Source organism: Peromyscus californicus, unplaced genomic scaffold (assembly GCF_007827085.1).
Source record: "Peromyscus californicus insignis strain IS unplaced genomic scaffold, ASM782708v3 Scaffold_8__1_contigs__length_139910024, whole genome shotgun sequence".
Lineage (NCBI taxonomy): Eukaryota > Metazoa > Chordata > Mammalia > Rodentia > Cricetidae > Peromyscus > Peromyscus californicus.
The window spans coordinates 67,338,787-67,352,280 of record NW_026294606.1 but is presented as its reverse complement, the minus strand read 5'-3'; the positions used below and the strand labels follow the sequence as shown (position 1 = coordinate 67,352,280).

The 13,494-nt window shown below is 42.0% G+C and overlaps 1 protein-coding gene across 2 annotated transcripts in view; it reads left to right on the top strand.

Annotated features, from left to right (window-relative positions):
* The window catches only part of St8sia6 (ST8 alpha-N-acetyl-neuraminide alpha-2,8-sialyltransferase 6), a 144,124-nt gene that overhangs the window by 117,005 nt on the left and 13,625 nt on the right, over positions 1-13,494 (top strand). For both annotated transcript variants that reach the window (XM_052726828.1, XM_052726827.1), the window contains exon 5: positions 11,826-11,970. In XM_052726828.1, the coding sequence (XP_052582788.1) occupies positions 11,826-11,970 (145 nt within the window). The remainder of the gene's footprint in view (positions 1-11,825; positions 11,971-13,494) is intronic.

The following is a 13,494-nucleotide window of genomic DNA, read 5'->3' as shown; positions in this document are numbered from 1 at the left end:
CTTAAATATTAAATCTGATAAAAATTTAAAAAATATTTCATCACAGCTTCCAAAATTTCTCAAGATGTATTTTCCCCATGAAATCAAAGTCAATCCATGTCTTATGACAGTGGCCAGGTGGGCCGTCTGTGAATCTTCTCTCTGTGTGTTTGTTTCTGCTGTGGTTTTATTTGTACACCTGTGTGAGACAGCATTGAGAAGGAGGGAAGGATGTAATGACATTGGCTTGGCCACCTGGGTTCAAATCCTGGTCAGGCTAGCCGTGTGAACTCAGGCTCTTCCCGTGTCTCTCCGTTTTCCTTCTCTGTCTTGTGCTGTGCCCATCCGTATCTTTTTCTATTGGTGAAATTATTAAGGCCACTCCACGTAGTTAAAAGGAGATTTATTTAATGGCGTAACTTACAAATTAAGGGATAGGTAAGTCTCGGGGTCTGGGGAAGGTGTATCGCAGTCCAGCGGTGTTCTCTGGAGCTCTGCTTGGCCCACCTCCACCGTCCAGCATCCTGGAACAGAGAGAGCCTCGCCTATCCAGATCTCGGGTCTCCAGGCGCCTCCCTTGGCCCCGCCTTGTAGGCGTGACAGTTCCTGAAGTCTCAATGGGGGTTGGAACTTCCAGATCAAAGCTGGAATGGCTACCCACTACATTTTTCCATCTTGATTCTTCTACAGTTTTGGTTTGCTCTACCCATTTTCTGCCCTTAACAGAGCTGAATAGTTAACAGCCCAAATAAAAACCTCCTGCATTCATTAATGTGTTTTTCTATTACCTTTTCAAAAATTTATTAAGTTTATGAATACAGTACTCTCTACGACTCTCTGGGGAGGAGAATCAAATTGTTCTTTGCTTACACAAGCGTCTATTGATTTTCTTCCCCGTGGTTCTTGACCCTTTGGAGGAAAAGGAGATTGCTCATTTGGCTGACCTTTCCTGCTAACCATAGTTAACAAACCATTCATCATTTCCTTTGCTCTGCTCTGGCTGGGTCCTCTTCCGTTTTTCTTTTTATCCAAATTGTTCTGTGACAGGTGCAAGATGGAGACAGAGATGGGCTTGACAGGTTCACTGTCCCAGAGCAGCCCATGAATAGGAGGTACTCTTGAAGAGTATTTATGAAATGAATGGATTCCACCTGTCTTTGGAAAGAGTCTAGAACAGTGGTTCTCAACCTGTGGGTCAGGCCCCCTTTCAGGGTTGCATATCAGATATCCTTAATATTAGATATTTATATTACGATTCATAACCACAGCAAAAGCACAGTTATGAAGTAGCAGTGAAAATGATTTTATGGTTGGGGTCACCACAACCTGAGGAACCGTATTAAAGGGTCACAGCCTTAGGAAGGTTGAGAAACTGCTCTCGAACTCTTGTCACTCAGCAGTTTCCTTGTCCCCTAGCATCCTTTATCCTCTGTCTTTGTTTTCTGAACTCAATAAGTGTATCTCAGATCTGTGTCTTCTCCCCTTTGTACCCTAGACCACTTACTTGGGGTCAACTAAGGCTTAGAAAACTTTTTTAAAAGATTTATGTGTATAAGTGTTTTGCTCACACGTGTGTCTCTGTACCACGTGTGTGTAGTTCCCACAGACAGACCTGTGAGCAAATTCATGGTGCCCACCAAGGTCAGAAAGAGTGTCAGATCCAATGGAACTGGAATTATGGATGGTTGTGAGTAACCACATGAGTGCTGGTTCTCTGGAAGAGCACTCAGTGCTCTTGACTGCTAAGCCATCTCTCCATCCCCACCCAGGGAAAAAATTTTATTAGTGTGTGTCATTGTGCAAAATGATGGGCTTCATAAGGATACTTTTGTTCAAGTCTATCACGTTCTCTGTTTTCAGTTCCCTTTAATCTTTCCTGCTAGTCCTCTTTCTCTTCCAGCCCTGTCGATTTCCATGGTATATGTATGGATGTTTATTGGTGCATATAAATATCATTCACACACAGTGCAGGTTCCACGTATAAAAGAAAAACATGACTTGTTTTTTCTGGGCCTGGCTTATCTTGCTTACTACAACAACATACAGTGTTATCCATGTCCCTGCACATGGAACAATTTCTTTCTTCTTTTTGAATAAAACTCCACTGTGTTTGTATGCCACGTTTTCTGTATCCATTCACCGGTTGATGGACACCTAGGTCGGTTCCAACTTGGCTATTGTTAGTGGTGATGCAATAAACACAGATGAGCTATTATCTCTGTTGCATGCTGACTTAGATTTCTTTGGATGTATTTCCAGGAGCGGCTTAGCTTGATTACTTCCCTGCTGGTGGGAATGCAAACTTGTCCAGGTTATGGAAATCAGTATGGAGGTTCCTATAAAGAAAAAGAAAACTGAAAATGCAATCCTGTAAATGTTTGATTAGAAGGTTTTCTTGCAGCAGCCTGCCAGTCACTTCCTTTCTCTGGTCTCTTGCTGCTTTCTGTCCTCTGACAAAATACAATATTGTCCGAGCCCAGTCCTTTAGTTCAACAAACGTGTACTGAGGCTCTGATCTGCCGGATGGTGTCTGTACCTTTATAAGGTCTTTCCCTGAGCCCCAGTTTAGTGGTGGGGCTTTAACCAGGTAGCATCAGGCCTTCTCACCTCAATCTCTATTATGTCAGACGACACCAACATACTAATTACAGCCCCCTTATGTAAGCAAACTCCCAGAAGGCAGGTCATGTTTTATCCATGTTCGTATTTAATAATTTGCAAGTTCTAATTCCCATGACCTCGGGCTCTGGAGATTACCCACTGGCTGCCCAGTAAAATGTGTGCTGGATCGCTGCCATGCACTGACCCTTGTTCTCATCAGCTCCAGCAGCTGTAACAAAATACCACAAACTGAGGAATTTAAGCAGCACTTATCCCTCACAGTTCCAGAAGCTGCTAGTCCAAAATCAGAGTGCCAGCATAGCTCTGTTAAGGTCAAATTAGGTCCCTTCTCTGGGTAGCACAGGGAACCAACTCCATATTCTCACAGCTCCATCTTCATAACCTCATCTATCCACAGTCAACTTCCAAAGACTCTTTCTCCTAATACCGCCATCTCTAAGGCTACAGTTTCTATATTCACATTTTGGGGGGGATTCATGCACTCAGATCCCACACTCTTCATTCTGTACCTTGAGGCTTCATGGGTTCATGTATTCTTCTTTTATATTACAGTCTTTCAAATATTCAAAGATAGCTATTGTGGCTCCAGTGAGGATATGGGGAATTCACTTGCCTTGGATTTCAGCCTGCTCTCTCCAGACAGGCCTTTGCTAATGTGACTTCTAAAGAAAAGCCTCCCAACAGACCCTACACAGCAACTGAGGTTCATCACAGTAGAAGGTCTCATTCCCTATCTTCCTAGCTGATGTTCCTTTAATAATGTAGTTTCAGACCACATTCAAGTTTAATAATGACCTACAATGCTGATTTACAGCAAGACAGTTAAAAAACCTGCCCGTCTTCAGCATTCCCAAACTGACCTCAGAGATCACTTAGTGTCAGCCTCCAGGGCTAAGTTCTTCCTTTGTCCTGCCTTCCCTGCATCTCATCCCTCACCACAGCACACGCGGACCCACATGCAGACACATTCCCCCCAATCCTGAGCCATGAGGCCTGTGTGTAGAGGCCAAGCAGGAGTTCCTTGCATAATTTATGTAGCTTGAATTGAAGTAAGAAAGCCCTTTGAGTTCATGTGGATCTCTATTTTTAGGAGGTTCTTCCAAGCATGAACTTAAAGATTCTAGAACAATCTATTGAGACACAGTAGTTTAGACCAGAGAAGAAGTGTATGCATGTAAATTTTCTCTAGTTTCTTTGCGGGGCGCATTTGCACACTGTGGTTTTAGGTAGGCAGTGGGTTGTAAAATATAGGTTTGAGTTTGGGGTTTTAATCTCAGCTTTGTAATTTACTACCTTATAATTAACTCATCCTTGTAATTCTCCTTAACAGTCTCTGAACATTATAAAGACAGAGACAGTGATGTTTTATTTACCAATGTACAGACAGCCTCTCACAATACTAAAGATTTAATAGGTGCTAAATACACCTAGGAATGAATGAAAAGAATGATTGCTCAATGTGCAAGACCAAATGAATATAATTTGTGACTTCCTAAAAACAGTATTAATTGTATACAGTTTGTAGGGTCTCTGTTAGACGTAAATGTGGCACAAAACTGGCACAGGGTGAGACCTCACTGAATGTTTGCTATGATATTGGTGGGTTATTATTGGTCAGTCAGTGAACTGTATGTAGTCTGGTGAGGTGTGGGCAGGCAACAAGAAAGGGACATCAATACATTTCTGCTCATTATAAACTGAAAGATATGGAAAGATGGGCTGGACAGACTGCTCAGCAGTTGAGAGGTCTTGCTGCTCTTGCAGAGGACTCATGTGGTTCCCAGTTTCCACATGGCAGCTCACAACCTTCTGTAACTCCAGTTCCAGCAGATCAACCTCTCTTCTAGTCTTTGCTTGCAAAACAGCAGGCACACAGACATCCATAGATTAAAAAAAATTTTTTTAAATCTTTTTTTTAGTAAGAAAAGTAGAGAAAATAAACAGGAGAGAGGCAGGTGGAGGATTGCTTGCCCTAGGTGAGGGCAAAATGAAATTGGATTATTAGTTATCAATGGTTAGAGTGGTAAATAATAAATCTTCTGCATTTGTTTGGATCATTATAATTTAAACCACCACCACCCCTTTTAAGACTCTCATTAGAATTATAGAGAAGGAGTGAATCCTGGGAATGTAGCTTTTTTTTAAGACCTAGAAGGGGCCTGCATCCTTTCTCTCACCCTAAGTGGCCCACATCTCATTAGGGAATCTCACAGAGCAGTAAACAGAAGGGAACCCTGGGAGCCTTGGGCCCAGCTGGAAGGTCATTAGTATGCAGACTGTCCTGTACTGTCCTGCCCACCGTCAGCCCTAAGGAGTGATTAACCTTCCACGGGGAACCCAAGCAGTATTCCTCTTAGAACCAAAGGAGAATTTTGTTTCGGATTCTGTACAAATAATATAATAAAATACAGCAAAATAAAATAAGAGGGAAGGAAGCAGCACCTCTGATGGAGAGGAAAAGGCATCTCAACCATCTTGAAAACATACATTCTTTTCTCAAAAGTATATATGAGGCCATCTGAGAAGGAAAGATAAGTTTTTACATTTTTAGATTCCATCTTTAGAGATCAAGGCTATACATGTTCGGCTGGGTTTCCCAGGGCAAAATTCTGCTGAGGAACTCATGATGGACCTTTCCTGACTTCTGGAAACTCACGTGCTCCAGGTGGGGAGGGCAGCATGCTCTCTTTTCTTTAAATTTTGTATGGAGAAAGTGGCTGTAGGTGGCACCCAGCAAGAGTGTAGGGCACAGTGACAGGGTCACCTGACAGTTTTATACGGGCCTTTGTACCTTCTCCATGTGAAACTAGAACTCAAGTGTTGCAGTTATATACAGAGAGTTTGGGGCATTTAATATGCAGAAGCTGTACAGTGGCCTATAAGGCATGCCTGGATAAGCATGTAGCAAGGTAAACTGCGGCCAGCATGAGTTTGTGAGTACCTGTCTCCCCATGGTAATGCTTTGAAATATGTCCCTCAAAGAAGATGCTTAATCCAGGAAGCATAAGAAGGCAGCATTTCTCCCGAATTTCTATATGTTCTGCTACACTGGAGAGAATATCATCAGATAGCTTCAGTTGCTTGCAATCTACACTTCTTGGTCTCTTCCCTTCTTCTCCCTCTCTTCTTCCTTTTTCCTCTCCAAGATTTTACTGTGTAGCCCATGCTGGCCTCAAACCTACCACATAGCCAGGCTAGGCTTGGACTGTCTAATCTTCTGTCATAGCCGCCTGGGTGCTGGGATTGCAGGGCTAAGCCAGAGTGCTTGGCTCGCTTCTATATCAACTGCAGCATGCGTTCTTGTTGGACTGTCTTTGGATTGCCAGCCCCCAAATAATGACATGGAGATTTGTTATTAATTATGAAAGCTTGGCCTTAGCTTAGGCTTTTTCTCAACTAGCTCTTATAACTCAAATTAATCTGCTTCTATTAATCTACATTCTGCCACATGGCTCAGTTACCTCTCCTCTGTACTGTGCGTCTGACTCATTTCGAGTCTCGCTGGTGTCTCCACCTTTCTTCTTCCCAGAGTTCTCTCTCTCCTCTGAAGTACTCCTAACCTCTTCCTGACTAGCTATTGGCCATTCAGCTCTTTATTAAACCAATCAGAAGGTGCCTTGGCAAAGGCACATCATCACCATGTACACAAATATTCTGCAACAATCAACTCCAGTTTTCTTAGGTCTAAAATGGATATAATAATATTGTCTGCCACCCTTTCAGCTGTGGGACCTGAGTGGGATAGCATGTGTCTGTAAATGCTCAGGAAAGTACACAGGGTTTACAGGTGTGTGGCTCATGAATCTTGACGTTTACTGTAGAAGGCTGTGAAATCTCTCATGGCAGATGGTAAGTAGCCCAGAAGTGATGTTCTACTTAACATCAGCAATAGTCTCTGTTTCCACTTTTCACAGGAAAGGAAAAATTAGCAAGCCTATCTTGACACATGCTTGACTTCAAATCACCCCTGATCAGGACTGACTTTTTTTTTAGGTGGATGGGAATGGAATAACAGTTTCTTTGTTGTTGTTTTGCTTTGTTTTGTTTGCCTTCTGGTTCCCTTCATGATTACAAGCAGCTTAGTTTAGTGCTACCTCTGGATGCTTCTCTTCTGCATAGACAAGCTGGGGTCAAGCAAAGGATGCTTGGTTATCATTCTCTTATAGACCATGAGGGGTTTGTAAATCCTATAAGCCTAAAGGGAGGCATGGAAATGTTATTCTGTTATGTTGGTATTTTCTAGGAGAGCATTTTGCATCATTAGATATTTATACTGGGCTTTTTCTTTGTTTTGTTTTTGTTTTGAAACAAGGCTTGACTATGCAACTCAGGCTGGCTTTGAACTCTCCATTCTCCTGATTGCTTGGCTTAGAGGAATGTACCACTAAGTTACCATGCACCATGCATCTAATGATGATCATTTTTATTGTGATTTCCTAAAGAATGTAAGATCAATGGCTAAACAAATTTGGTACACACATGAAACAGAATACCACTGCAGAAAGGAGAAGAAAAACACACATTGCTGAGTGGGAAGAAATCTTACACAAGAGCATATACAGAGTTTGTATTCTCTAATAGTAGAACCAGTAGAAAGTGAAAAATTACCACAGAAGTGGTTGCCACTTGTCTTAGAGTTTTATTACTGTGAAAAGACACAATGGCCATAGCAACTCTTATAAAGGAAAACATTTAATTGAGGCTGGCTTACAGGTTCAGAGGTTTAGTCCATTATCATCAGGGTGGGAAGCATGGTGACATGCAGGCAGACATGGCACTAGAGAAGGAGCTGAGAGTTCTACATCTTGATCCACAGGCAACAGGAGGTGTTTGTGTGCTACAGTGGATGTAGTTTGAGCATAGGAGACCTCAAAGCCCACCTCCACAGTGACACACTTCCTTTAACAAGGCCACACCTCCTAACAGTCCCACCCCTTATGGGTCAAACATTCAACAGGAGTCTGTGTGCCTTACTGGGTGTAGTTCGAGAATAGGAGACCTCAAACCCTGCCTCCACAGTGACACACTTCCTCAAACAAGGCCATAGCTACTCCAACAAGGCCACACTTCCCAATAGTGCCACTCCCTATGGGCCAAGCATTCAAACACATGAGTCTATGGTGGCCATTCCTATTCAAACCACCACACCGCTGGAGTTGGAAGGTGTTGAAAGTTGAATCATAATAAGACCTGCAGTTTAGATTGATGGAAACAGCTACAACAGTCAAAATGGACAGACAGAGATACAATAGTGTATGTTTAGTAAAGAGTTAATTGTAGACTCTAGCTGGTGGGTACTCATTTTTCAACTTCCAACTTTCCTCTAAGTTTAAAAATGTTATTATAATACACTTAAATAGTATAATTACAGAAATACCTATTAATATAAAAAAAATCACTAATGGGGAATTCTGACTAACATCTGTGGTTTTGTAGTATTCTTGTAAGCACTGAATTCTTTAATAAGTTCCTTGTCGAAAGTAAATGAGAATTTATTATATTGCCCTTTCTTAGGATAGTGGATTAAGGAGACATTTAAAGTTTTAAGTACATATGAAGTTTTGAGTTTGCAGAGTGACAAAGGAATCAAAAACTACTTAGTATTTTTATTTCCCTTGTTTTCATTGTCTTGTTTGGTTTGGTTATCTCGGTGAACTATCTTCTAGAAATGTTAGATCCTAAGGGACAGAAAATAATAAGCAGCTAACAGAAATCAACTAAGAAGAGTATAGCATTTTTATGAAGCAGGTTACCAGATGAGTGTTGTAGAAAAGCCTTGACCGCCGCCGGGCGGTGGTTGTGCCCGCCTTTAATCCCAGCCCTCGGGAGACAGAGGTAGGCAGATCTCTGTGAGTTCGAAGCCAGCTTGGCCTACAAAGTAAGTTCCAGGACAGGCGCAAAGCTACACAGAGAAACCCTGTCTCAAAAAACCAAAAGAATGGAAAAAAAAAAAAAAAGAAAAACCTTGACCATGGGTACAAAAGACATTACCTTTACTTTCCATACTCGGAGAATTAGTGGAATTCAGAAGGAGGGAATTTTAAATGAGCACAACATATTAGAGCATTGTGTTACTTCAAAAGCACAAAACTCAGTAGGAATGTGTCTAAAAGTGTGCCCTTTAGAACCAAGACCCAACAATGAAAATGTAGGACTGGAAGAGACCAGTTACAACGACTCTCACCACAGCCAGGTCCCACTGTAGAGACATGCCTTTTCTGCAGTGTGTGGTTCCGACTACATACATATTTCATAAGTAATATGGAAAAAGGACCAATTTCAAGAGTGATGAGGTGACGGAAGTAATGAAAAATGGGTATTTCTTCGGGAAATACAAAAGGTAGAGGAAATCCTGTAGATGCTCACAAGGTTGAAAGGTTAATTGGTTTGCTTGATTTCAGTGTTCAGTTACTTTAAGAGTTCCTAAGAAAATGAACAGAGAAAACAGATCTCAGCAAGGAGATAGCTTAGTTGTATAAATAGAAGTGTCCCCCGTCTTTAAGGTTGATTAATCCTGGAATAATTATTAAGAAATGCTTTGCCATCTACATCCCCAAAGAAATGCATAAACAACATATAAGTTATGAAATTTTGACACTGGGCTGTGTTATAATAACCAGGACTTCTAAATTGGATAGTAATTGACATCTTTCTGGGATTTCTACTAGCAATGGCCACCTTGAATTTGTTCCACCCAAAAATCCCTATACCTCTCGATTGTTCTCAAATAAATGGTTATACATTATTGCTTAGGTGACTGTAATGCTACTTAACTTAGTTTTCATATTCTTATAACTATTACACAACAACTGTTAAGTTCTACTTTCATTTCTTGTACTATTTTCATTATCTCCCCCAACTGTGTTTTCTTGATCTTCATTAAGGCCTTTATACATATCCACTCTAAAGTCCTTGAACATACTCATAATTGCTATTTTGACGTACTTACCTTATGTTTCAGCTAAGTTGCTTTTCTCAGGGCCTGTTACAGTAGGCCTCATGGTCCCCTAGATTTTCCCTGCAGCCCCTTTCAGCCATTCTTCCTAGCCCACCATCATCCCTTTGTGGCTGACCCCCTGCCACCATGCAGGACTGCTCTGCACCCTCGGCCACCACTCTTAGCTAGTGTGTTTCTGGGGGAGGCATGTTGTCTTGGCTGTTCATTTTTGTGTTTCTGGCCTGGGATCTAGGCATCTGGAGTTGTGGTATATCTTGATGTAGATACCTGGTTTCACCTTGATGGGTGGGTATTCTGCTCTCAGTCCCAGCCAAGGGTGGCTGCTGTGGAACCTTGTTAGAGAGTGATTCTGTGGGTTGGTGGGGAAGTCACAAAGGAATGGAGATGGGCTAGAAGAAAGGGCTGAAGGGGTCTGTGGGAAAGAACTAGGAGGACCCTGAGTCCTCACCACAAGGTCAAGTCCCAAGGGACAGGGGTGGGTTGGGAGGAGCTCAGGCAGGCCTATTATAAAACAGTGGTATAATATTTTCAACTGTTATCCTTGAGAGATCCATTTTAGATCCCACCCAGCCTGTGCCTGTCTGAAACCCCAGATAGTGCTGGACCTCAAATATATTATCGTATACCTACGTGAATAATATATATGTATGTTATGTGTGTATATATAGTATATGAATAATAGATATGTATATAGAGACTATATAATATAGTATTGTATATGTAATATATATCATATATGTACATATACATGGAATATTTGGTATATACACAGTACTTATTGAATATACATAGTATATATGTATGTATAGACACATTGTTTATATATATTACATATGAACAGTATTGTACACATATGTGTTTTGTTTATAAGTTAGACACAGTAAGAGATTAACAATAGTAACTCATGATAAAATACAGTTAAGAATGAGGCTAGACAATTGTCATAACGGTGTTATCCAGCAACTGCCAGGAGCAGATGCAGAGACCCACAGCCTAACTAACACTAGGTGGAGTCAGGAGAACCCGGAAGAAGATGGGGAGGAAGGATTGTAGTGGCCACAGGGGTTGAGGACACCATGAGAACACAGGCCACAGAATCAACTAAGCCGGATTCATAGCGGCTCACAGAGACAGAAGTGACAATCACAGACCCTGTCTGGGTCTGAGCTAGGTCCTCTGCATATACCTTATGGTTGTATAACCTGGTGTTCTTGTGGGGCTCCCCACAATGGGAATGGGGGTGTCTCTGACTCCTTTTGCTTGTGCTTGGGACCCTTTTCCCCTTACTGGCTTGCCACAGCCAGCTGTGATATGAAGGTTTGTGCTGGTCTTATTGTATCTTATTAGGCCATGTTCAGTTGGTATCCCTGGGAGGCCTGCTCTTTTTTTTTTTTTTAAGGGAAACAGAGGAGGAGTTGATCTGGGAGAGAGAAGGAGGGGGGAGGGCCTGGGAGGAGTAGAGGGAGAGAAAACCATGGTAGGGATGTAAAGTATGAGAAAAGAGTAAAAGTTAAAAAAAACAAACAACATTTTGTTTATCCATTCTATAAATTAAAATAAATTAAAAAAAAAACCAAACAAACAAACAAAAAACAAAAATCTGGGGCTAGAGTGCTGGCCCAGTGCTTAAGAGTGCTGGCTGCTCTACCGGGGACCCAGGTTTGATTCTCAGTACCCACATGGCTACTCACAACCTTCTGTAACTTCAGTTCCAGGGGACCTGATGCCCCCTCCTGGCCTCTGCCAGTACTGTATGCAGATGGGGTCCAAACACACATGCAAATAGAACACCCGTACATATGCAAATAAAATGTAAAAAATAAAAAATGAAAACGCAACCGTAACAATGTTTCGTACTAAAGTCGTATGAAATGGGCTTGCCCTCTTGAAACTATCTTGGAGCAGAGTTTCTGTTGGACAGTTGAAACCTCCCAAAGCCTGACAGTGGTTAAGGGGACTGCTGGGATGGAGTCTCTTATTTCTCTGTTTCTCTCGGCAATCTCACTGCAAGGAAGCTTTTCATCTCTGCAACTGTTGTGTTCAGAGCTGTTACCTCTGTGAAGCGGGCTTCTCCCTGAGGGTGTGCACCCCACCCGTCACCATGCCCCCACCCAGGGCTGCGGAGGAGTGATGTCACGTCGGTGCCCGGCTTGTCTTCCTTGTGAAACGCAACAGCCCGAATCCGCGTTAGCTGCATCCACTGTCACGGCCATGTTTGGGGCCACCGTCGTATTCCTCATCTGCCTTCCCTTCTCATCCCTTGTAGAGCAAAGCTGGCTTCCTGTTGTGACGCAGTTCAGAGCTTCGTGGTTTCCCAGAATAACACTCCACTGGGCACTAACATGAGCTATGAGGTGGAAAACAAGAGGCAAATCCCCATTCGAGAGAACCTTTTCCACATGTTCCCAGTGGTGAGTAAGGATGCTGTGAGGTTGTAACCTGCAGGAATGAATGAGTCATTTTAAAGCTGCCGTATAATGTTATGGCATATGGTTCATGTAGAATGGTGGGCCTGTTGCAGAATTCAGTTCATTTATTTATTTGTTTGTTTATTTATTTATTTATTTATTTATTTTGGTTTTTCGAGACAGGGTTTCTCTGTGTAGTTTTGGTGCCTGTCCTGGAGCTTGTTCTGTAGACCAGGCTGGCCTCAAACTCACATAGATCTGCCTGGCTTTGCCTCGCGAGTGCTGGGATTAAAGGTGTGCGCCACTGCCTCCTGGCCAGTTCTTTTAATTTTATATTTTATCTCCTTGAGACTGAACCCAGGACTTTGCCCATGCTTGGCAAGGACTCTACCACTGAGCTACACCCTGAGTCCCTATGGAAGCAATTCTGAATGCAGGGTGGCTCCCTAAGAAGAGGGTTTATATCATGAATGACAAGTTCTTTCAGCCCTACCCAGCTACCCCTGACTCTTAAGTGAATGAGCTGAGACATGGTGTTTCAGAGCTATATTGACTGGGGCTGGGGAGGTGACTACCACATTTCCCTGAGGATCAGATTCTTTGGGTTGTCATTTTGGATGGCTAAGGCCATCCTTGTACAAGAGGCTTATGTGGTTTACCTTTGTGACGTGACAACATAGGAGTTCATGGTCAGTTCATGTGATATCCACAAGACAAAGTTTATGGTCTGCTGTGGTCACTGCTGTATTCCAAGCTCCTAGAACATTTCCCAGTGCATATACACACTCACTACATGTCTGTAAATAAACATGAGTAAGTGACATGTACTCTGCTGCTTGGCACAGTGGGAAAATGTAATTTTCATTAATATAAGTACAGAATTGAGGGAGTTTTTGTCATGAGAAACATTTCATACCTTATGATCATAAATTCACAGGTGTCTTTTTTAAAATGACATTTAAAATCAGTTAGGCCAAATTGATATGATGAGATGGGATCACTGTATCATCTATGCAGCTTGCTATCTGTAGACAGGCTTCATAATTAATTCCCCCTTTGTTAGATGTTTGACTTCTCAAAACTAGTTTATTGTGGCTCATGTAAAATTTCAATAGTTTTGTGTCACAATTCAGAGAAAGAATAATTTGTTGAGAATAAATGAGAAATAACTAGAAAATGATAGACAAAATACGGCAAATTTTCTAGATGAAAAGGACAGAAAGGTGTCTCATAAAACAGAAAATATTTTCAAATAAAGACAAATCTGATGTTTTTAAATGATTAACAAAAGAATGCAGTTTGTTCTAAATATGCGAACCTCAAGAAAGTTTATGGCCGGGTGGTGGCACACGCCTTTAATCCCAGCACTGGGAGGCAGAGCCAGGCGGATCTCTGTGAGTTCGAGGCCAGCCTGGTCTACAGAGCAAGATTCAGGACAGGCACCAAAACGACACAGAGAAACCCTGTCTCGGAAAAACAAAAACAAACAAACAAACAAACAAAAAAGTTTACAAAAAAATCTTAGTT